We start from the raw sequence: 24450 nt of genomic DNA, 5'->3' as shown, positions 1-24450 counted from the left end.
CCCTCCAGCTTTGCGGGGGGTGGAGGGATGCGGGCTGAGCCTGGGAAGGGACACTGTGGTTAGAGGGTGGTCCTAAGGGCAGACGTGTGGGAAGGAGGGGAGGGGGCCCACCTAAGGGGAAGAGTTGTAGCCTTGGGAACCCCCAGTCTCAGGGGCAGGAGGGGAGGAGTCTTGCCTCGCCGGTGCCTGCCCTGGGCTCGCAGTGCCCGCCCCTTCCCCGCCCCTCAGACCGACCGTGGGACCCGCCGACCCCTCCCGCGCTCTGGCAACCCAACACCCGAGGCCTGCCAAGCATCAAGGTGACACCGTGGGCAAATCTAAACACCGAGCCGGGCTTTTTCCATACTCCGCAGGGGCTTGTCGTAAATCCCCCCCTCGAGGCCCGGGCCAGGGCTTTTATGGGCCGAGGACCCAGGTCTCTGGGGACCCAGCTCTACCCCAGCAGGCGCCGGCTTCGGGCTGGATGGGGCTGGCGCCCGCCCCAGACCTCTCCCCGCCGGGAGGTGGGCAGCGTGCGGGTATTTTTAGTAGCTGGTGGAAGGAGATAGTGGCTTTCAGCTCACCCTGGTAGGGGAAGACAGGCCCGAGGAGGCCGTCGGACAAGGGAGGCCCGGGTCCACCTGAACCTCAGTCTCCTCACCCCTAGAGTGGCTCTCCCTTCCCCCTCCCTAGAAACCCACATAGCGGGAGAAGTGCGGACGGGGAGACGCTGGGGAACTGATTCCACCTGGACCCCAGGCTCCTCACCCATAGTGTGTCTCCCTTTCCCCCTCTCCAGAAGTCCACACAGCAGAGAGGTGCAGTCGGGGACAAGCTGGGGAAACTGGGTCCACCTAGACCTCAGTCTCTTCATCCCAGAAGCGAGAGGTGCAGTCAGGGACAATCTGGGGAAACTGGGCCCACCTAGACTTCAGTGTCTTCATCCTAGAAGCCCGCACCGCGGAGAGGTGCGGAAGGGAACAAGCTGGAGAAACGGGGTCCACCTAGACCTCGGTCTCTTCATCCGAGCGTAGCTCCCCTTCCCCCTCCCCAGAAGCCCACACAGCGAAGAGGTGCGGACCGGGACACGCTCGGGACGGGCAGAGGGACCCGTAGGGAGGCAGGAAGGACGGTCCCTGCCAACATAGCCCCATTCACCCCATTTTCCTTTTTGTCCGCCATAAACTGGACCCACTTTGCATCTACCCTTCCCCCAAAGCAAACGGCATCCTCCCATCACCCTGCAGCTGGGCCCCCCACCCCACTGGTCCCCGCTTTCCCGGCGGAGACGGCGACGCGGAGCATCCGCGAGCCCCTCGCCGAGGATGAATCACCAGCCAGCTCGAGTTGCCACACTTTATCTCAGTACAGTTATCGCGAGAGTCCCGGGGCCGCGCCGGCGTGCTCTACGCACGCGCAGTCTTTCCCGGGGCCGGCCAGTGGTGCCGTCGGGGCGGGGGGAGTGGCCGCCGCGCCGGCCGGGTGAGGTAGGGTCACACGCAGGCGCACTCGCGCGCCGACAGCTCGTGCACCGTGTGGTAGCGGCTGTGCGCGTCCAGGAAGGACACCTCGTCCTCGTAGGCCGTCGGGCGGCAGCAGGGCTGCGCGCGCACCCGCTCCCGCCGCAGGCGCCGCCGCTGGCGCAGTCTTCGCAGCCCGAGGTCGTAGACGCGCGCGGCAGCCTCGCAGGCGCCTGCGCAGTAGCGGAACAGCACCGTCTCGTCGGACGCGTAGCCCAGGCCCAGCTCGCTCACGCGCACCTCCAGCTCGCGCAGCCCGCACGGCCGCGCCCCCAACCGCGCACGCGCGCGCCGCCGCCGGGGCCCCGCCCGACGGCGCGGACCTGGGGGCCGCCCAGCCCAGGGTGTCAGCTCGCGCAGCTCCATCGCATCCGGGGCGCCCTGCAGCAGTGCACGGTCTGCGAGGGGAGGAACAGAAAGGAGGGGGGTCAGTGGGTGCAGGGGGTAGGAGGGAGCCCCCTACCCTCTCTGTACCCCTGCAAACGAAGACCCTTGCTGAGACGCCAGGCCTGGACGGCTTCTTGTCTCACTCCCAGATCCCAAATTTCCCCACCCTCTTGCTGAGCTCCTCATGCACCCTCTCTGGGCGGCAATGGGGGGCACGTACACACTCACACCCCTACGCTGGTCCAAAACCCCTTTCTGAACCCTGAGCCTATATTGGCTGCCCAGAACCTGGTCCATTCTTTCTGGGCCGCTTTCCAGCCCGTCTCACCTTGAGCTGAGCTGGCCGGGTTCTCTAACTCACCTCCTCTGGGCCCGTCTCTCACCCCATTGCTGCTCCATTCTCCTTGTCCTCCATCGCAAATCTATCTGGACCCCGCCCCTATGCTGGGCTGCCCCAGAACACTGGTGCACCCTCTCTGGGCAGCACTGGGGGGCTGCTTCCCATGCCCCATCCCTCTTTAGTGAGGCTGTCATAGGTCTCTAGAGCCCCCTCTTCAGGCGCCGACGTCTGCTCTGAGTCCCCAGGCTTTTCAGACTCTCTTCATCCCCGCTGCCCCGCTGTGCAATGGAGCCTCAGTTTCCCTATCCAAGAAATGAATCAGGGTGTTTGGGTTTCTCAGAATGCAGAGGAGCAGCAGGTACCGCAGCCTACTGTATCCGAGGCTTGTGTGGGGACCCCACTCCATAGAGTGGCAGCAGCCACTGTCAAGGCCACCCCCATGTGACAGGTGACAAAACGGACCATCCCAAGGTCATATCATTAGGTGGCCGAGAGAGCGACAGAGGCGGGCTTAAAGGTCATTCTTCCTGCCTTCATCGTTCACCCAAGTTTGGCCCAGGTCCAGCCGCTTTCTCCCACACTCGCCAGGAGGTGCCCAAGTCACCGATTCCCAGGGCCTGGCAGCCTTAATTTATTACCCAAGCGTGGCTCCACCCCCAAACTCCGAAGCCCCGGGAGAGAACTGCAGAGGCTGGAATGACAGGCAGCGCTGCTGGCGGACCTGCAGGCAGGGGACTCCCAGCCCCAGAGCAGGTGGCAGTCACGCTTGTGGTTGGGAGAGGAAATCTTTAGTCCCCACCTGCCCTCGGGCTGGTGCACCTGGCTGTCAAAAGAATGAGCCTCTGGGTGGCCCTGGGGAAGGAGGGGCTGTCTGTCTCCTGGGGTTTGGTGGGGGAGGAGATGTCTGTTCCCACAGGGGGTCTCAGAAACGAGAGAAACCCAGCCTCAGAGCCTGACTGCCACTTTCGCCACTTGCAACCTCAGGCCTCAGTTTCCCTGTCTTCCCATGAAGCTTCCATAATCTCTGTCTTGGCCGGGGCTGAGAGGGTGGGAAATCGGTGCGGGGGCTGGGCGATGACTGAGCAACCTAGTCCGTGTTCTTTAAGCCCTGGAGCAGGACTGGAGTGGCCAGGACTGTGCTGGGGGGTTAGTTAGGGGCACACCCAACCCTAGAGGGGTGCATCGAAGCAGACATTTGTGGGCTTGCCAGATACCATACAGATGCCCGGCTAAATCTGAATTCTATATAAACAATGAATAATCTTTTTTTTTTTTTTTTTTTGAGACAGAGTCTCTGTCGCCCAGGCTGGAGTGCAGTGGCGCGATCTCGGCTCACTGCAAGCTCCGCCTCCCGGGTTCACGCCATTCTCCTGCCTCAGCCTCCCGAGTAGCTGGGACTACAGGTGCCCGCCACCATGCCCAGCTAATTTTTTTGTAATTTTAGTAGAGACGGGGTTTCACAGTGTTGGCCAGAATGGTCTCCATCTCCTGACCTCGTGATCTGCCCACCTTGGCCTCCCAAAGTGCTGGGATCACAGGCGTGAGCCACCGCACCTGGCAACAATGAATCATCTTTTAGGATGTCTGTCCCTGCCTCCCTGCAACGGGGCTGGCCGCTTGCACAGGAGCTAGAACACAAGGTCCCCAGCCTGAAATTCCACCAGGAGCCTAGAACATGGGGACTTGGGGACTCAGTGGCCACTCCCTTTTTGCAGTAGGGCAGACAGGCACCTGTCCATGGGCCCTGACCCTTCCCAGTGCCTGAAATTCCTCCATTCGTGCTTTGCTCCCCTCCCCACCCCAGTCCTGGAGCACTGGATTTTGGGGGCCCCGCCAGGTCTCTGTCCCAGAGTCCTAGGAAGGACTTCACGCCTCTTGCAGAGAGGGAAGTGGTGGGAGGGCAGAAGTGGAGCTCGTGCCGGAGGCCACCCTTGTGCATTGTGAGGACAAGAAAAGAGGATTGTGTGGGCTGGCAGGGGCGGGCGCAGACGCGCACACGGGCGTACTCGTGGCCCACACCCAAAGGCGCTGCACACGCACCCTGCCGGCATCCACGCCTCAGATGCCTGCGCAGGCGCACGCATGGACATGTGCGTGGGCATGGGTCAGGGCCCACGCACCACCCTCACCCCACAGCACCTGCGGTGGGGCAGGCATTAGGGATTGGTGGGGAGTTGGGTGAGGGTCTTGCCCTCAGGGTGGGCATTTCTGTGTCCCTATAGCAGCACTTTTGCCCGTGTCTGTGCCCCCAGCCCCGTCTCTCCTCTCTCTCTCTCCACCCCTCCTCACCCCTCCAAATCTCTGGGTCTCTCTTCCGGTTTTTAGCTCCTGCTCCATCTCCCGCCTCCCCTTGGTCCCTGTCCCCTGGGGCAGGTCACTGGGACCTCAGGTCCAGCCTCTCTCTCCTCCCACTGCGTCCCCCCCCCCCCGCTGTGCTGCAGGGGCCAACCAGGCAAATGCCCAGGTCTAATCTCCATCTGGCTCCCACAGGACCTCAGGGCAGAGCCTAATTCCTTGTGACAGCTGAGCTGAAAGACCCCAGTTCCCAGAAGTCACCCTAGCTCCACCAGGCCATTGGGGGAATTTGCAACCTCCCTCCACCCCATCTTTTTTTAGAAAATGTATTTATTATTATAATGTTTTGAGACAGAATCTTGCTCTGTTGTTCAGGCTGGAGTATAGTGGTGCAATCATAGCTCAATGCAGCCTTGAACTCTTGGGCTCAAGTGATCCTCCCACCTCAGCCTCCCAAGTAGCTGGAATTACAGGCGTGCACCACCACACCTGGCTAATTTCTGAAGTTTTTTGTAGAGATGGAGGTCTCGCTACATTGCCCTGGCTGGTCACGAACTCCTGGGCTCAAGAGGTACTCCTGTCTCAGCCTCCCAAAGTGCTGGGATTATAGGCAGGCGCCACCATGCCTTGCCCTGAATAATCTTTTAGGATGTCTGTCCCTGCCTCCCTGCAACAAGGCTGGCTGGCCCTATCTTTAAAAAACCTATGACACCCCCCCCCCACCTCCCACTCCACTGCCTGAAATTCTGCCCCTTACGTTGGGGGTATCTGACCCCACACAGAGGAGGAGCTTACACTGGGCCAGGCGGGCAATCCGGGCGTCCAGGGTTCGAGGCAGGCGGCGCAGGGGGACCAGCGCGGGTCCGAGGCGGTGGCTGAGAAGCAGGCCCTCTCGACACATCCAGATGGACAGCACGGAGCTGCAGAGCACCGAGGCCAAGGCCGCCGCCTTCCAGCGCTGCATCCTCAGCCTGCGGGCACGGGATGGTCAGCTGCACGCCCCCTGTCTGTCCTTCCAGCAACCAACGGGTACAGGGCGCTGGGCCAGGACTCAGTGTGGGGCCTTTGACTTTGAATGCCTGCCGAATGGTCGATAATCACATGGGAATGGTCCCTCAAGGAACCATTGAACAAGGAAGGGGTTGGGCTCCGTGCCAGGAGTCACAGGGAACCGGCCCCATCTGGGGGTCCCGGAGTGCCTTCCTGAGGAGCCGATGACAGGGTCCAGACTTGAATAAACGTAGGAGTTGGCCAGGCAGAGGAGAATGGCATCACAGGCAGGGGACACAGCCAGTGCAATGGCCCCGAGGCCGGACTGAGCGTGGCGTATCCCAGGAACAGCAAGGAGGCCGGAGCGGCTGCAGCTGAGGAGCCAGGGGGAAGAGCGAAAGGAGGAGAGGTCATTCCCGGCAGGTGGCACTGTGGGACAAAGGCGCGGGGAGGGTGGTGTTTAGGACAGTCTGGAGGCAGGAATCGGGCTGACACTGTTCCCTACATGCTGGTGTCCTCCATTGACTCTGCCCCTCTCTGAGCCTGTTTCCCATCCAGATGGATAAGCAGGCCCAGAAGTGGGCAGCAATGGACCAGAGCTGCCCTGGACATTGAGTCCCAGCTCCGGGCTTTTGTACAGATCGGTCCTTCCATGGAGAACACTTCTTCCCTCCCTCCCCACTCCCACTCCCCTTTCTTTCTCTTTTTCTTTTTTTCTTTTGGAGATGGAGTCTCGCTCTTGTCCCTCAGGCTGGAGTGCAGTGGTGCAATCTCAGCTCACTGCAACTTCTGCCTCCCGGGTTCAAGCGATTCTCCTGCCTCAGACCCCTGAGTAGCTGGGATTACAGGCACCTGCCAGCATGCCTGGCTAATTTTTGTATTTTTAATAGAGACAGGGTTTCTCCCTGTTAGCTATGCTGGTCTCAAGCTCCTGACCTCAAGTGATCCGCCCACCTTGGCCTCCCAAAGTGCTGGGATTACAGACATGAGCCACCGCATCCAGCCTCTTCTCTTTTTTTCTCTTTCTTTCTTTCTTTTCCTTTTCTTTCTTTTCTCTTCCTTTCTTTTCTTTCTTTCTTTCTCTCTCTCTCTTTCTTTTTTTTTGAGACAGGGACTTGCTCTGTCACCCAGGCTGGAGTGCAGTGGTGTGATCACAGCTCACTGCAGCCTCCACCTCCTAGGCTCAAGCGATCCTCCCACCTCAGCCTCCCAAGTAGCTAGGACTGACTACAGGCATGAGCCACCATGCCTGGCTAATTTTTAATTTTTTTTGTTTTTGTTTTTGTTTAATAGAGAGGGGAGTCTCACAATGTTGCCCAGGCTAGTCCCAAACTAGTGGGCTCAAGCTATCCTTCCACTTTGGCCTCCCAAAGAGCTGGGATTACAGGCATGAGTCACTGTACCTAGCTCTCACTCCCCTTGCAATCTCAGCTTGGAGGGTGCCTCCTCCAGGAAGCCTTCCATGACTGCCTACCCTATTCACTTCAACCTCTGGCTGGTGCAGGGGCGCTAGTGGGTCCCCAGGAATGCCCTGAGCTTTACCCATTCAGGCACCAGTTACTTGGTGCTGTCAGTGCCTGGTGGCATCCTGCTCACTGCATATAGTCGGTGTTTAATAACTCACGTGTACACACCCACCACACTCGACGCCGTCTGGGCGCCTCCCGAGCGTCCCACGGCCCCCAGCCCGAGTTTACATTCCCCCTCCTGGCTGCCTAGTGTGGGGCGGCATGGAGCCTGGCGGCCGGCCAGGTGTAAACATTTACACCCAGCACTGAAAGCCGGGCTGGATGCGGGTCAGCACCTCCGGGCCTGGGCTCGGCTCATGGGGTTCCCAGGCGCCCCCCCAGTGCGTGCACCTTGTACCTCCAGCCTTGCGCGCTGTCCTGCACCACGCAGAGATTTATTTGCATGGGATTTGCATTTCATTTGCATGGATCGCGCCTCGTGTCCTGATGTGCAGAAACTTGAACCACCCCTTCCCCACCCCACTCACCCCCATGGACGGCGACCACAGGAGCTACACACACCAGACCTTAAGTAACAGGACACATTTATTAAGCACCAGCTGTGTAACAGGCCTGGTCCTGAGCCCACGAGAGAGGCACTACCATCTCCATTTTACAGCTAGGGAAACCGAGGCACAAAATAGGTAGGGGCTTGTCCAAGGGTTAGAAAAGGACATGGGATTCGAACCCAGGTTCTTTGACACAGCACACACCATATGGGCTGGGCTGGGCTTGGGAGCAGATGCTGTAGTCACCCTGAGAACTCGCCACTATTGGTGGTACTTGAGACTGGTATTGGTGGTGGCTATTCTTAGTAAGGAATGTGTTCGTGCAAGCATCTAAACAAATCTTAGACCAGCCTGGGGATCTGATGAGAGTGAATTTGCAGGGGAAGTCGATTCTCCCCCAGGGCCAGCCCAGCTGGTTCAGTGGCACAGAGTAGGTGCTCATAGACATTTGCTGAATGATGAATGAATGAATGAATGAACACAAAGAAGCCAGGCTGACGGGTGCGGTGGCTCATGCCTGTAGTAATCCCAGCACTTTGGGAGGCTGAGGAGGGCAGATCACCTGAGGTCAGGTGTTCAAGACCAGTCTGGCCAATATGGTGAAACCCCATCTCTACTACAAATACAAAAATTAGCCGGGCGTGGTAGCACACCTGTAATACCAGCTACTTGGGAGGCTGAGGTTGCAGTGAGCTGAGATTGCACCACTGCACTCCAGCCTGGATGACAGAGTGAAACTCTGTCTCAAAAAAAAAGCTAGGCACTGGGTGGCCCAGATCCTGAATTGGAGGGTCCTGAATTTCATGTCTGAGTGAATGGATGGATGGATGGACTTATTGGGAGGATGAAAAAGAAACCACAGTTGAAGTCTCTGGGCTTAGTATACAATCAGTGCATAATAACGGTGACTGTCCTGAATGGGGCTAGATTCACTGGGGGTGGGCAGGGGGGCCCTCCCTGAGGAGGTGATGCATGCACTAAGACCCAAGTGTGAGAAGTCAGCCATAGGAGAATCTGAGGGCAGGTGTTCCAGGCAGAGGCATGGCCTGTGCAAAGGCCCTGGGGCAGACTACACGTGGCGTGTTGGAGGAACAGTGAGGAGGCCCGTGTGTCTGAGCAGAGTGAGGAGGAGAAGAGAGAGGAGGGGAGGTTGGGAAGGGGATGGAGCAGCTTGTGCAGGGCCTCGTGTGGGCAATGGGAAGGACATTTCATTCTTGAGGTTTTGCAGAAGCGGATGGCAGCAGCAGCATTTTGTCAGATGTCAAACCCATCCCCTTTATTCCTTTTTTTTTTTTTTGAGATGGGAGTTTCACTCTGTTGCCCAGGCTGGAGTGTGGAGCGCAGTGGTGCGATCTCAGCTCACTGCAACCTCCACCACCTGGGTTCAAGCGATTCTCCTGCCTCAGCCTCCCAAGTAGCTGAGATTAAAGGAACGTGCCACCATGCCTAAGTAATTTTTTTTTTTTTTTTTTTGAGACGGAGTCTCACTCTGTCGCCCAGGCTGAGTGTAGTGGCACGATCTCAGCTCACTGCAACCTTTGCCTCCTGGGTTCAAGCGATTCTTCTGCCTCAGCCTCCCGAGTAGCTGGGACTACAGGCGCCCGCCACCACACCCAGCTAATTTTTTGTATTTTTAGTAGAGACGGGGTTTCACCGTGTTAGCCAGGATGGTCTTGATCTCCTCACCTCGTGATATACCCGCCTTGGCCTCCAAAAGTGCTGGGATTACAGGTGTGAGCCACTGCGCCCGGCAAATTTTTTTTTTTTTTTTTTTTTTTTTTTTTTTTTTTTTTTTGAGACAGAGTCTTGCTCTGTCGCCCAGGCTGGAGTGCAGTGGCACAATCTTGGCTCATTGCAACCTCTGCCTCCCAGGTTCATGCCATTCTCCTGCCTCAGCCTCCTGAGTAGCTGGGACTACAGGCACCCGCCACCACGCCCAGCTAAATTTTTGTAGTTTTAGTAGAGACAGGGTTTCACCATGTTAGCCAGGATGGTCTCGATCTCCTGACCTTGTGATCCACCCACCTCCGCCTCCCAAAGTGCTGGGATTACAGGCGAGAGCCACCGTGCCTGGCCATCATCCCCTTTATTCTCAATGATCACCTACTTTATATCCAACCCCATTTTACAAACTTAACACAGATAAAGTCATTCCAACCTTACAAGCGTCCTAAGAAGCAGGTAATACCTCCCCCTTTTTTTTTTCTTTTTTGAGACAGGATCTCACTCTGTTGCCCAGGCTGGAGTACAGTGGTGCAATCGCAGCGCCCACTGCAGCCTCGACCTACCCAGCTCAGGTGATCCTCCCACCTCAGCCTCCCAAGTAACTGGGACCACAGGCATGCACCACTACACCCAGCCAATTTTTATTTATTTTTTAAAATTTTTATTTATTTTTGAGATGGAGTTTTGCTCTTGTTGCCCAGGCTGGAGTGCAATGACACGATCTCGGCTCACTGCAACCTCCACCTCCCAGGTTCAAGCAATTCTCCTGCTTCAGCCTCCCAAGTAGCTGGGACTACAGGCATGTGCCACCACGCCTGGCTAATTTTTTGTATTTTTAGTAGAGATGGGGTTTTACCATGTTGGTCAGGTTAGTCTTGAACTCCTGACCTCAGGTGATCTGCCCGCCTTGGCCTCCCAAAGTGCTGGGATTACAGGCGTGAGCCACCACACCTGACTAATTTTTAAATTTTTTGTAGAGACGAGGTCTCATCATGTTGCCCAGGCTGGTCTTGAACTCCTGGGCTCAAGCAAGCCTCCTGCCTTAGCTTCCCAAAGTGCTGGGATTACAGGCATGAGCCACTGCGCCTGGCTGCAAGTAATACCCTTATCCCCACTGCATGAACGGGAAACAGGCCCAGAGCTGGGAAGTGACTTGTCCTAGGTCATAGAGCCAGCATTTGAATGCTGGTGGCAGGAGGGGGAGACAGGCAGGAAACCTACCCGGGCCCCAGACCTCTCTGGACCCCCTCCACCCTGCTTGCCCACACATTCAAGTCTTGGAGTGGTGTGACTCAGTTTCCCCATTGGATTGGAACAAGTCTTGGGCTGTGGTGGTCTGTTTCTACCAAGGGCCTAGCCCCAGCATGGCCTGGTCACAGGACCCCCTGGAGGCCTTGGAGCTTCAGACTCTCCCCACCTAGAGCTCTGGTGGAGGGCAGGAAATCGGGGGGCCATTGGTGGAGGGGGCCCAGCAGGCAGGGCTGATTAGCAGCCATGAACAATGGGCCTCTCTGTTCTCGGGGGTCACCTAACTGGTTTGTCTCTGGCACGGACGCGACCAGGTGGGGGTGAGGTGGGTGTGGCGGAGGATACGGGGAGGGGGCTGGGTGTGCACAATGCGTGTGCCTGTGTCCCAGAGGCCCTAACCTAGGGAGGCATCTGTACCTGTCCAACTGCATAGGGACACACACTTGTAGGTACAGGAGTGCCCACTGTCATTTGCAATCTAGCTCAGGTCATCATCTGTGCCCTGAGACCCCTCATCCTGGCCACACACACAGGGGTACACAGGTGAACACGCTGCCAGCACCCACAGCTGCCAGAGCCCAGGAGTTCGAGACCAGCCTGGGCAACATAGTGAGATTCCCCATCTCACACAGCACATTTTCAGGCTTACACTTGTGTGCCCACTCACACTCATTCACACCCAGCCATCTCATGTCCTCACACTCAGGTTCTTTCATACTCGTACACACACACTTCCACACTCACACACTGCCCACACACACGATCACACATGCTCAAGCATTCTCACTCGAGCACACTTGCACACTCAAATGCTCCCACATTTGGCTGGGTGCAGTGGCTCACACCTGTAATCCCAGCACTTTGGGAAGCTGAGGCGGTTGGATCACCTGAGGTCAGGAGTTCGAGACCAACCTGGCCAACATGGTGAAACCCTGTCTCTACTAAAAATACAAAAATTAGCCGGGTGTGGTGGTGGGCGCCTGTAATCTCAGCTACTCAGGAAGCTGAGGCAGGAGAATCACTTGAACCTGGGAGGTGGAGGTTGCAGTGAGCCGAGATCTCCCCACTGCACTCCAGCCTGGGCGACAGAGCGAGACTCCATCTCAAAAAAGAAAAAAAATTAGCCGGGTGTGGCGGTGTGCGCCTGTAATCCCAGCTACTTGGGAGGCTGAGGCAGGAGAATCGCTTGAACCCGGGAGGCAGAGGTTGCAGTGAGCTGAGATCACACCACCGCACTCCAGCCTGGGTGACAGAGCAAAACTCCGTCTGGAAACGAAACAAAACAAAACAAAACACTCCCACATTCACTGTTTTCACACTCAAACAGGGTTACACGCACATCCCGGGGTGTCTTCACACTCACACACACTTGGACTTTTTCACACGCATTGAAACACAATCACACATTTGACCATGATGACACTCATACACTTGCCTGCCTGCCTTTTTTTTCTCTTTCTTTTTCTTTCTCTCTCTCCCTCCCTTCCTTCCTCTCTTTCTCTTTCCCTCCCTCCCTCCCTCCCTTCCTTTTTTCTTTCTCTTTCTTTTTCTTCCTCTCTCTCCCTCCCTTCCTTCCTTTCTCTCTCTCTCTCTTTCCCTTCCTTTCTTCCTTTCTCTGTCTCTTTCTCTCTTTCCCTCTCTTCCTCTCTTTCCCTCCCTCCCTCCCTCTTTCCCTCCCTCCCTCACTCCTTTCCTCCCTCCTTCCTTCCCTCTCTCTCTCTTTCTTTGACAGAATCTTGCTCTGTTGCCCAGGCTGGAGTGCAGTGGCACAACCTCGGCTCACTGCAACCTCTGAGTCCTGGGCTCAAGTGATCCTCCTGCCTCAGCCTCCCAAGTAGCTGGGACCACAGATGTGTGCCATCATGCCTGGCTATATTTTTGTATTTTTTTTTTGGTAGAAACTGGGTTTCACTGTGTTGCTCAGGCTGGTCTCAAACTCTTGGCCTCAAGCAATCCTCCCACCTCAGCCTCCCAAAGCACTGGGATTACAGGTGTGATCCACTGCAGCCAGCCAGTATTTTCATACTTACACCCAAACATGATCTCATGCACACTCAGATGTTTCCAGGCTCACATATTCTAACACAATCACACCCACACACCAGAACACCACCACATGCACTAGTGTGTTCTCACACTCACATTTGAATACATCGCACTCACATGCTAGGGCGTTTTCACAGTCACACTCAAACATGACCACACACACAGTTGGACGCTTCCACCTTCATTCAAAACACTCACTGGCTGGGCAAGGTGGCTCATGCCTTTGATCCCAGCACTTTGGGAGGCCAAGGCAGGAGGATTGCTTGAGGCCAGGAGTTTGAGACCAACCTGGGCAATATAGGGAGACTCTGTGTCAGAAAAGAAAAGAAGACAAGACGGGGCGCGGTGGCTCACGTCTGTAATCCCAGCACTTCGGGAGGCCAAGGCAGGCGGATCATTTGAGGTCCAGAGTTTGAGACCAACCTGACCAACATGGTGAAACCCCGTCTCTACCAAAAAGACAAAAAAAATTAGCCGGGCGTGGTGGCAGATGCCTGTCATCCCAGCTACTCAGGAGGCTGAAGCAGGAGAATCGCTTGAACGTGGGAGGCGGGGGTTGCAGTGAGCCAAGACTGCGCCACTGCACTCCAGCCTGGGCGACAGAGCAAGACTCCGTCTCAAAAATAAAAAAAGAAAAGAAAAGAAGAAGAGAAAAGACAAAAAGAGTCAAGGTCACGAAGGACAAAGATGGAGGAGGAGTCTCAGATTGGAGGGGCCAAAGGAAAGAGGATGGCTAAATGTCATCTGGGATCCTGGATGGACCCTGGGACAGAGAGAGGACATTAGCAGAAATACTGGTGAAACTTGGCCAGGCTCAGTGGCTCAAGCCTATAATCCCACCACTTTGAGAGGCTGAGGCGGGGAGTTCGCCTGAGCCCAGAAGTTCGAGACCAGCCTGGATAACATAGTAAGACTCCATCTCTACAAAAATAGAAAATAATAAATTTTTAAAAGACACCATCGGCCAGGCACAGCGGCTCACGCCTGTAATCCCAGCACTTTGAGAGGCCAAGGCGGGTGGATCACCTGAAGTCAGGAGTTCGAGACCAGCCTGGCCAACATGACGAAACCTCATCTCTACTAAAAATACAAAAATTAGCCAGGCGCTGTGACGGGCACCTGTAATCCCAACTACTCAGGAGGCTGAGGCAGAAGAATCGCTTGAACCCAGGAGAAGGAGGTTGCAGTGAGTCGAGATTGCGCCACTGTACTCCAGCCTGGGCGACAGACCAAGACTTTGTCTCAAAAAAAAAAAAAAAAATCACACCCACACACTTGAGTGCTTTCACACTTGTGCTGAAACGTTATATCCACGTGCTGGTGTTTGCACACACACACACTTGAACAATCCCACAGTCTCACACCAGGGTGTTTTCACACTCACACTCAAGTATGATCCCACTCACACACACAGGTTTTCCCCACTTACACGTGGTAATCCGGTCTCACAGAGGCACACACTTGAGCATCCATTGTCATTTGTGCTCTGGCCACACATGGTAATCCGGTCTCACAGAGACACACACTTGAGCATCCATTGTCATTTGTGCTCTGGCCAAGGTCCCCAAGACCCCTCCTCCTGGCCACACACTCACACACGCAGGGGTGCACAGGTGAACACGCCACCAACGCCCACAGCTGCAAAGATTCCAGGGCGCACAGACACGGTGGGTGGAGAGTGAGAGGAGGGGAAGCAGAGTGGGGCCAGGGGACTCAGGAGGGAACGGCCCCGCCCTGACCACCGCCCACATCCACCCCTGTGGGGATCCTGGGTGCCGTCTACATTGCCTGTGCAGGGCCTGGCTAGAGGTCCCTTCCCAGTCCTGGAGAAAACGTAGAAATCCTGGAGAACCTGCATTGCCTGGAGGGAGGGAAGCCGCCTTCCTTCCTGGAGGGGTGGGGAGCGTAACAGTGTGAGTTGCAGCAAGAAGGACCTAGGACAGACCTCCACTTTTAGCTGGAGGCCACACAATCCCCAGAGCTGGGGCAGGAAAGGGAAAGAAGGGAAATGGACTCAGAGAGAGGCAAAGAGCAGCCCAATGTCACACAGCTAGGCAGGCCCTTCCAATCAACCCAAGCAACAGACAGCCGACACAAGGGTGTGTGTTTCTGGCACCTTCCTTGGTGATGCCAGGAAATGTTGCTCATTATCTTTATGCACAGGCAACGCCCTGGCACCCCCACCCCCCTTCCCACTGAACTCCCCAGGGGACACCTGCCAGGCACACCCAGTCCCAGGGATAAAAGCCTCTGTCCTACAGAACTCCTGGTCTCAAAGAGTGGCACCTGAGAGATGAAGAAGGGGAGGGGGACCCTCTCTCCATGTAGGCATCTCTTCTAATCTTGGGGAGGCCTGGAATTGGGGCCTATCTTAGTTTGGCAAACTCCTACTCTACCCTGAAAGCCCTAGCTCCTACAGCCCCTCCACCAGAAACCCTTCCCTGCTACCCATCTTGGCCACCCCCAGCCATGGGTCCCTTCCTCTTGCCCAGCTCTGTAAGCATAATGTCTGTGCCCATGACTGTCTTTGCTGGATGGGAGTTTCTAGAGGGACATCTTGGGCTGAGTTTTTGCAGGGCACAGGGCTGACTTCGAGAATTCAGTTTACAGAGGGGTGAGCTTGCTGCAGATCCCAAGTCTGCACACTTTTGCCTGTGGGGGTGCTGCCCTGCACACACTTCTCCTTCCTCTCCATTTCACTCCTGGTCCTCCTGTGACTCAGTTTCCCCATATATATATATATTTTTTTTTTGAGACAGAGTCTGGCTCTGTTGCCCAGGCTGGAGCGCAATGGTGTTATCTCAGCTCATTGCAACCTCTGCTTCTCAGGTTCAAGCCATTCTCCTGCCTCAGCCTCCCAAGCAGCTGGGACTACAGATGCCTGTCACCATGCCTGGCTAATTTTTGTATTTTGTCTTTTGAGACAGAGTCTCACTCTGTCACACAGGTTGGAGTGCAGTAGTGCGATCTCAGCTCACTGCAACCTCTGGCTCCCGGGTTCAAGCGATTCTCCTGTCTCAGCCTCCCGAGTAGCTGGGACTACAGATGTGCGCCACCATGCCTGGCTTTTTTTTTTTTTTTTTTTCCGACGGAGTCTTGCTCTGTTGCCCAGGCTGGAGGCTGGAGTGCAGTGGCATGATCACAGCTCACTGCAACCTCCGCCTCGCAGGTTCAAGCAATTTTCCTGCCTCAGCCTCCCGAGTAGCTAGGATTACAGGCATAAGCTACCATGCCTGGTTAATTTTTCTGTATTTTTAGTAGAGACGAGGTTTCACCATGTTGGCCAGACTGGTCTAAAACTCCTGACCTCAAGTGATCCACTCGCTTCAGCCTCCCAAAGTGCTGGGATTACAGGCGTGAGCCACCGCGCCCGGCCAAACTTTTATATTTTTTAGTAGAGACAGGGGTTCACCATGTTGGCCAGGCTGGTCTCAAACTCCTCACCTCAGGTGATCCGCCCGCCTCGGCCTCCCAAAGTGCCGGAATTATAGGCATGAACCACTGTGCCCGGCCTCCATCTGTTTTTTTTAGAATAAAAAAAAAATTTTTTTTAATAGAGACAAAGTCTCGCCATGTTGGCCAGGCTGGTCTCGAACTCCTGGCCTCAAGCGATCCTCCCATCTTTGCCTCCCAAAGTGCTGTGATTACAGGTGTGTGCCACCATGCCTGGCCTCCCATCTTCAATAGGGCACGAAAGGTGCCACCCAGCACTGTAGGAAAGCCAGAGAGGACCTGGAAGAGCTTGACCAAGTGGCTCCTGGGCTCTTGCCACTGCCCATGGGTAGAGGATGCCAGGCTGTGAAGCCAGCACATGCCAGTGGGGAATTGCCTGTGTGTGTGAACGCCGCAGCATACACGTTTGTGCGCCTGTGCCTCTGTTTTCCCCAAGTGCTGATAGCTTGAGGGCTCACGGCTGGGCCTGTTCCTAGGGCAGCCTCCTGGTCTCCTGTTCCTAGATGGCCCCTGGGAGTTCCCTGAGGTTCCACTGATGGAGAAACTGAGGACCCATGAGGGGCAAGACTTGGCCAGGGGTCTGGGCCTTTCAAGGCAAGACTCAGTGATTCTGCAAAACACAAAACAAATTCCACAGCCCACAAAAATGTGCCCCCTTCCTCAGAGGGCCCCGGGGCCCAGTCCCACCCCATGGGGGGATGAGGCGGCCAGGACAGCCGTGAGCTGGTGACACACATCTGGGGGCAAACCAGGAACATCTGGCAAGCACAGCTGGTTCCGATACTGCGTCTGCGGGGGCCAGAGGCCAACCTAGGGGTGGCTTCGTGTGTCAGGGGGTGCAGACACAGACACCCCCAGCCACCCCTTCCAGGTCTGCTGGGGAAAGAGGTCCAGCCTCTCCTCTTCTTCCCCCAGCGCAGAAGCCGAGTGCTCCCCAACTGCTAGAACTATCGCTGGCTCCCTGCTACCCTGGGCATCAAGTCCCAGCACATGAGCTTGTCTTGAGGGACTCTGGGTCTGTCTTCGCCAAAGTGAAGCTGAGGGCTGGATGGTCAGGGATAGTGGTTTCTGGGGAGGAGTATGGTGGCTCCTTCATGATAATAATAGTGGTAAAATAATAATAATAATAATAATAATAATAATAACTGGGCCGGGTGCGGTGGCTCACACCTGTAATCCCAGCACTTAGGAGGCCGAGGCGGGATCATGAGGTCAGGAGATCAAGACCATCCTGGCTAACACGGTGAAACCCTGTCTCTACTAAAAATACAAAAAAATTGGCCAGGCGTGGTGTTGGGTGACTGTAGTCCCAGCTACTTGGGAGGCTGAGGCAGGAGAATGGCGTGAACCCAAGAGACAGAGCTTGCAGTGGGCCAAGATCGCGCCACTGTACTCCAGCCTGGGCAACAGAGCAAACTCTGTCTCAAAAAAATAAATAAATAAAATAATAATAATAATAATAACTGGGCCGGGTGCGGTGGCTCACAGCTGTAATCCCAGCACTTTGGGAGGCCAAGGCGGGCAGATCACTTTAGGCCAGGAGTTCGAGACCAGCCTGGCCAACATGGTGAAACTCCATCTCTACTGAAAATACAAAAAAAAAAAAAAAAAATTAGCCGGGTATGGTGGTGCACTCCACCAGTCCCAGCTACTCGGGAGGCTGAGGCAGGAGAATCACTTGAACCCAGGACATGGAGGTTGCGGTGAGCCAAGATCACGCCAATGCACTCCAGCCTGGGTGACAGGGTGAGACTCCGTCTCTAAGAATAATAATAATAATAATAACTGAAACTAACACTCATGAACAACACTATTAGTGCCGTTCTAAGCACTTTACATGTAGTAACTTGTACCAAGGTATGGACTGACTATTTTATCCCCATTTGATAGGTGGAAAACTGAGATCCAGAGAAGTGAAGTAACTTGCTCAGATTCAAACAACCTAAGTGGCTGAGCTGGGATTTGAACACAGGTGGTCAGCAAACTCCTACTCATTCCTCAAAGACTCACTTCCAACACTCCTCCCTCCATATTCTTTTTTCTTTTATTATCCAATCAATGGCTGCAAAACCTCTATTTTTTTTTTTCAAGACAAAGTCTCGCTCTGGAGTGCAGTGGCACGATCTCGGCTCACTGCAACCTCCACCTCTGGGGTTCAAGCGATTCTCCTGCCTCAGCCTCCCGAGTAGCTGGGATTACAGGTGCATACCACTACGCCCAGCTAATTTTTTTGTATTTTTAGTAGAGACGGGGTTTCAACATGTTGGCCAGGCTGGTCTTGAACTCCTGACCTCAAGTGATCCTCCTGCTTCAGATTCCCAAAGTGCTCGGATTACAGGTGTGAGCAACCGTGCCCAGCCTATAACCTATATATTCTTTTTTTTTTTTGAGACGGAGTCTCGCTCTGTTGCCAGGCTGGAGTGCAGTGGAGCCATCTCAGCTCAGTGCCACCTCCGCCTCCTGGGTTCAAGCGATTCTCCTGTCTCAGCCTCCCAAGTAGCTGGGATTACAGGCACCTGCCACCATGTCCAGCTAATTTTTGTATTTTTAGTAGAGATGGGGTTTCACCATGTTGGCCAGGATGGTCTTGATCTGACCTCGTGATCTGCCTGCCTTGGCCTCCCAAAGTGCTGGGATTACAGGCGTGAGCCACTGCGCCCGGCCGTAACCTCCATATGGCTATTCCATTTATTTAGAGGCAGACACTGTGATGAGTGCTTTCCCCTACATTTAATTCTCCCACAGTTCCTGAAAAACGTTATTATTATTCGCCCTGTTTTCCACATAGGGAAACTGAGGCTAAGAGAAGTTAAGTAACTTGTTCAAGGGCACACAGCAAGTAAGTGGCTGAGGCCGGTCGTGGTGGCTCCTGCCTATAATCACAGCATGTTGGGAGGTCAAGGAGGGAGGACTGCTTGAGGCCAGGAGTTCAACACCAGCCTGGCCAACATAGCAAGACTCCGTCTTTACAAAAAAAAATTTTTTTTTTTTTTTGAGACGGAGTCTCGCTCTGTCCCCAGGCTGGAGTCTAGTGGCGTGATCTCGGCTCACTGCAAGCTCCGCCTCCCGGGTTCACGCCATTCTCCTGCCTCAGCCTCCCGAGTAGCTGGGACTACAGGCGTCCGCCACCACGCCCGGCCAATTTTTTGTATTTTTAGTAGAGACAGGGTTTCACCGTGTTAGCCAGGATGGTCTCGATCTCCTGACCTCGCAATCCGCCAGCCTCGGCCTCCCAAAGTGCTGGGATTACAGGCATGAGCCACCACACCTGGCCAAAAAAAATTGTTTTTAATTAAAAGTAACAAGTGTCTGAGCTGGGATTGGAACCTGGATCCAACTCCAAACTTGTTCTCTCCCAGACTCCACAACTACTGCCTGGGAACCCGCTGGCCTGTGTTAACAAGAGGAAAAGAGGAGCGGCGAGAGAGGGGCTTAGGACCTGCTCTTTGAGAGAACAGTGGCGCTGAGACCCAGGGAGGTACGAGATTTTCTTAAAGACACACAGCAGAGCAGATCCAGCAAGTAAAAGGCCCCAGTGGCAGAAAGCCCAGAGTGCCAGGCTGGGTTCCACCTCCAGCACACGAATTAACCTGACAAACATTTATTGAGCGCCTACTGTGTGCCAGGGCCTGGCTGGGGACCAGAGACTCGGTGGCAACCAAGGCCACCCTGGGCCCCTCCCCGACAAACTCACCATCCAGTCAGGCAGACAGATAATAAATGTGAAATAAGGTAATTAGATGTCAAGAGCACATAAACAACAACAACAAAAAACCAGCATGGGGCTGGGCACAGAGCGGCTCATGCCTGGAATCCCAGCACTTTGGGAGGCTGAGGCGGGAGGATCGGTTGAGCCCAGGATTTTGAGACCAGCCTGGGCAACATAGTGAGATCCCCGTCTCTACAAAAAATTTTAAAATTAGCTGGGCTTGGTGGCATGTACCTGTAGTCCCAGCTACTCAGGAAGCTGACGCAAGAGGATCACTTGAGTCCAGGAGGTGGAGGCTGCAATGAGCTATGATTGCGCCACTGCAGTCTAGTCTGGGCGACAGAGCAACACCCTGTCTCAGGAAAAAAAAAAACTCAGGATGAAGCCATAGTGACTGGAGGCTGCTTCTAGACTGGGGAGTCAAGGAGAGCTTCTCAGAGGAGGAAGCATTTGAGCTGACACCTGGATGACAGTAAAGAAGCCACCATTGGCCGGGCATGGTGGCTCACGCCTGTAATCCCAGCACTTTGGGAGGCTGAGGCGGGAGGATCATGAGGTCAGGAGATCAAGACCATCCTGGCTAACACAGTGAAACCCCGTCCTTACTAAAAATACAAAAAAATTAGCCGGGCGTGGTGGTGGGCGCCTGTAGTCCCAGCTACTCAGGAGGCTGAGGCAGGAGAATGGCGTGAACCCGGGAGTCAGAGCTTACAGTGAGCCGAGATCACGCCACTAGACTCCAGCCTGGGCAACAGAGCGAGACTCTGTCTCAAAAAAAAAAAAAAAAAAGAAGCCACCATTGAAGATCTGGAAAGAGTGTTCCAGGCGGAGGGAGGTGCACGTATAAAGGCTCGGAGGCAGAACCGTGCCTGTTCGAGATGACCAGTGTGACTGGAGTGCCAGGAGCCAGGGGACAGTGCAGGGAGATGAAGTGGGAAGTAACGAGGGCCCTGTGGCCTGCAGGGTCAGTGCCCTGCAGTCCCCCACCGGCACCTGGAGCTCTCTCTTCCTGCACCCGCCACCCAGCTGTGTCTGGGGAGGGAGGCTGGGGAGCGTGTGTGTGCCAGCTTCTTAGACCCACCATTTCTGGCCCTGGCCCTCTGTGGTTGGGCTATAAAGTTGCCACCTTGACCACACCAGTCTCTTGGGGCTGGCCAGGCTGCCCCAGGGCTGGCCTGGGAGGCATCTGGAGCTGGCAGGAGGGGGGTCCCTGGGGTGGGATGACAGGATCAGCCTAATGAGGCCTGGCACGGCTAAGCAGCTGGCACAAGTCCCAGCAGGTGGCTTGAGCGACACGGGTCCTCCAGGAGCGGCCAGGACACCATCTGATGGAAAGAGAAACTGGCCATCTGATGGAAAGAGAAACTGAGGCACAGACCCCAGAAGAAGGTTAAACCCTAACACTGGGTGAGACTGGGAACCACCCTTCAGTTTCCCGGAAAACAGGTCAGCTCAATCATCTTGTCTTTTTTCTTTTGAGACAGGGTCTCACTCTGTCACCCAGGCTGGAGTGCAGTGGCGCGATCTCAGCTCACAGCAGCCTCGACCTCCTGGGCTCAAGAAATCCTCCCACTCCAGCCTCCCGAGTAGCTGGGACCAGAGGCGGATGCCACCACACCCAGCTAATTTTTGTATTTTTGGTAGAGATGGGGTCTCGCTATGTTGCCCAGGCTGGTCTGGAACTCCTGGGCTCAAGGGATCCACCTGCCTTGGCCTCCCAAAGTATTGGGATTACAGGCATGAGCCACTGCGCCCGACCATCATCTTTTCCATCTCCCCAAATTCAAATTGCGCCTTGGGTCCTGGCACACTGCGCTATTTAAGCACGAACAGTGCCCTCTCTCTGGGCCTCAGTTTCCCCACTTGGGAAGTGAGGGCCACATGCTGCAAGCTGGGCCCGCTGTCTGATTTCTTCCAGGGCTCGCCCGAAGCCTGATTTCATTTGGATTTGACAGGGAGACCCCTCCATTCCAACATCATCATCTCCGAGACACCCTTCCTGCAGGCATGCCCCATTCACGTCCACTCCCTCTTCAGGCTTCCTTCAAGGCTATTATCAGCCCTGCAAGTGCAAGGCTGGTTTGGGAGCCTCCTGTCCATCTCCCGACCCCGACCCCCAGCCACCACCTCCACCTTGAGGCCCCAGAGTCTCTGCCTCAACTTGGAGGACCAGAGAGATGCATCAGCGGAGGAAACCCACAGCCCCCCAGCAAAGATAGCCCAGCCCAGTGACTCCAGATACATTAACAACTTGCACCTCACTAATCTGTGTATTCAGCCCCAGCCCAGTTCTTCCTCTGCCAACCTTCTAGAACAGTCTCTCCCACAGTCACCAAGGCGCCTTGACTATTCCATTCCTCCAGATCTTTGCATGCACAGTTCCTGCCACCTGGAATGCCTTTTCCTTTCCCACTTAGAAAACTCCTACTCATCCTTCACAGCCCCACCTCTGAGGCCCGTCCTCCAGGAAGTCTTCTCTGACCCTCCTACCCTGAGATAGAGCCCTCCATCCCCACTCTGAGCTTCCCCAGCCCTGTGTCCCTGGGTCTAAATCTGGCTCCCTTGAAGGATAGCATCCAACAACCCTGACACCAGTCAACCACGCGGTTGCCATCGACACACATTTGTCGAAACAATCTTTTGATTGTGTTGTGCCCGGCTGCAAACTTTTTGAGTCCCTTCTGCCCAACTCTTGAAAGCTGTCTCCTCTGTTTGCTCCCTGAAAACTGGGGCCTGAAACTCGAGGGGCCAGTGCTGATGGTGGAATTTCAGATGCAGTACCCAGCTGAAGAGGGGAATGTTTTATTTTCTTCCCTGCACCCCTAGAAGAAGCTTTCTGCAGCTCCCTGGGGGTGGAGTTGGTGTGGGAGCTATGAACCTTGGGAGTCTTAGGATGAAGGGAGGAGGGAGGGGTGTCCAAAAGGCCCCAAGGCAAGAAGCTGGGGGTGGGAGAAGCTGGCAGTGTGGGTGGGATCCTGCCCCTCACTGACATCCTCTGAGGCTGGTCACACCCCAGCCAGGCTTCCTCAGCCCGGGGCACTCAGAGACAGACAAAGAGGGCCATGGAACAGGGACAAGGATGTAGAGAACAGGGAAAGGGCAGGGGAGACAGGCAGGAGGGAGGAGAGTCAGGGGTCCGGCCTCCTGTACACCCCTGCTTTAAGCCCCTGGCCCCACTCCCCAAATCTGGACCAATGACCAGCCCAGCAGGTAACCACAGGCCTGTGGGCAGGTCGGATGCGTTCTGGGGAGGGGGCAGTGGTGGCATTCACCCTGGGAGAACCATTTCTGTCTCCAGCACACCCCCCTCCCCACTAATCTGTCTGCAGCCCCCTTGGGCCTAATGACTCCTAATCCACAAACCAACTCCTGGATTCGGGGCTATCCCCGTGCAGGAGACACCTTTTATAAAAAGCAGGAAAGGCAGGCACAGCCTCCCCCCACTTCACATCCAGGCTTTGCCCTTAAGGGACCCCCACCCCCAACACCAAAGGGTTTCACGCCCCCTAGTGGCTGAACGGGCTGCTCCAGGAGCCGAGAGGGCCCGGCCCTCACCGGAGGACACCGTGTCCCCGGCGGCGGCGGCGGCGGCGAGCAGGGAACGCGCCACTGACAGATGTTTACTTCTGTGCGCAGCTGGACCGCGACGGCAGCCCCCCACCCGGGCTCTGCAGGATCCGGAAGCCCCCCAACGGCCCCTTGGAGACCACATGGCTAAAGGGGTGTCTGGGTCTCGCCCTCCTAGAGGCTGAGGGGATTCTGGGGAGGGCACTGTGCCTTCCTCAGATGCACACTTGGAGGTTTTAGGAGACGGGTGCGCCCGCCCCGTCGGACAGGGACACCGCGGCCGGATTCGGGCTTGGAGAGCCGCTTAGGATCTGGCTTCACGCCCCCGCCCCTCCCCACGCGCTGACCTGCCGTCCCCCTGACCCCACCCTCATACACCCGCTGGTTCTGCTGCAGGAGGGAATCCCCTGGTCTACTTGGAGTCCTCAGCACCCTCCATTCCCCGTCCATGGGGCGGGTCGTCCCCGTCGTACCCTGCTGCCCCCCACCTGCCCCGCCTGCCCCTTGCTTACCTGCTGTGGGCGCCGGACTACCCGTCAGTGGCGGCCGCGCCGGCCCCAGCCCCTGCCCCAACCGCCGCGACCGCCATCCGGGCCGCCTGGGCCCGCGGTGCCCGGGGGGGCCCCGGCCGGAGGGGGCGGCCGCGGGCGGGGTGCGGCGCGGGCCGGCCCATGGGGCCCCCCCCGGGCTCGCTTAGCCGCGGGCTGCGGCCATCCCGGCCCGGCGGGGGCTGGGGCTGGGGGTGGGTGCCCTGGACGGCCGGCGGCTCGGAGGGCGCGGGGCGCGGGGGCGCACGGACGGCGCAGGCGACCTCGGCGAACAGCGCGGGGCTCCGGGGCGGCGGCGAGAGGGACCTGGGCACTCGGAGCGGCTTCACGGCGCGCTCTCCCGCCGCCTCCGCCGCTCCCGCCGCGGACGGCTCGGCCGGCGCGGGGCAGGGGGCGGGGCCGGGGGCGGGGCTGGGGGCGGTGGCTCGGGTTTCCCCGGCCCTCCCCGCTCTCCCCGCCCCCGCCGGAGGGGGACCGGAGGAGCGCAGGTGGCAGAGGCGCGGGAACCAACCACAGAGCCCCCTTTAGACGGCTTTCTCCCCCGGCCCCGGGGACCCCGACGGCTCCCCTTCGGGAAAGCGGGGACCCCAAGACACCCCCTCCGAAGGTGTCTAAGAGCCGCAGCT

General features: G+C 56.4%; 1 protein-coding gene across 2 annotated transcripts; it reads right to left on the bottom strand.

Annotated features, from left to right (window-relative positions):
* Positions 1-1321: 1321 nt before the first annotated feature.
* Positions 1322-24176, bottom strand: NRTN (neurturin). 2 transcript variants are annotated; one of them, XM_024237554.3, is made up of 3 exons: positions 23789-24176; positions 5317-5885; positions 1322-1897 (listed from the first exon to the last, which is right to left on the bottom strand). In XM_024237554.3, exons 2-3 carry the CDS (start codon positions 5483-5485, stop codon positions 1473-1475), a joined length of 594 nt encoding a protein of 197 aa, XP_024093322.1. In that variant the 5' UTR covers positions 5486-5885; positions 23789-24176; the 3' UTR covers positions 1322-1472. The 2 variants fall into 2 exon arrangements, with proteins under 2 accessions (XP_024093322.1, XP_024093321.1); XM_024237553.3 differs by having other exon boundaries at positions 5317-5940; positions 23789-23910.
* Between the last annotated feature and the right edge of the window lie 274 nt (positions 24177-24450).

Source organism: Pongo abelii, chromosome 20, assembly GCF_028885655.2.
Source record: "Pongo abelii isolate AG06213 chromosome 20, NHGRI_mPonAbe1-v2.0_pri, whole genome shotgun sequence".
Taxonomy (NCBI): domain Eukaryota; kingdom Metazoa; phylum Chordata; class Mammalia; order Primates; family Hominidae; genus Pongo; species Pongo abelii.
This window is presented reverse-complemented; position numbering and strand designations above follow the sequence as displayed.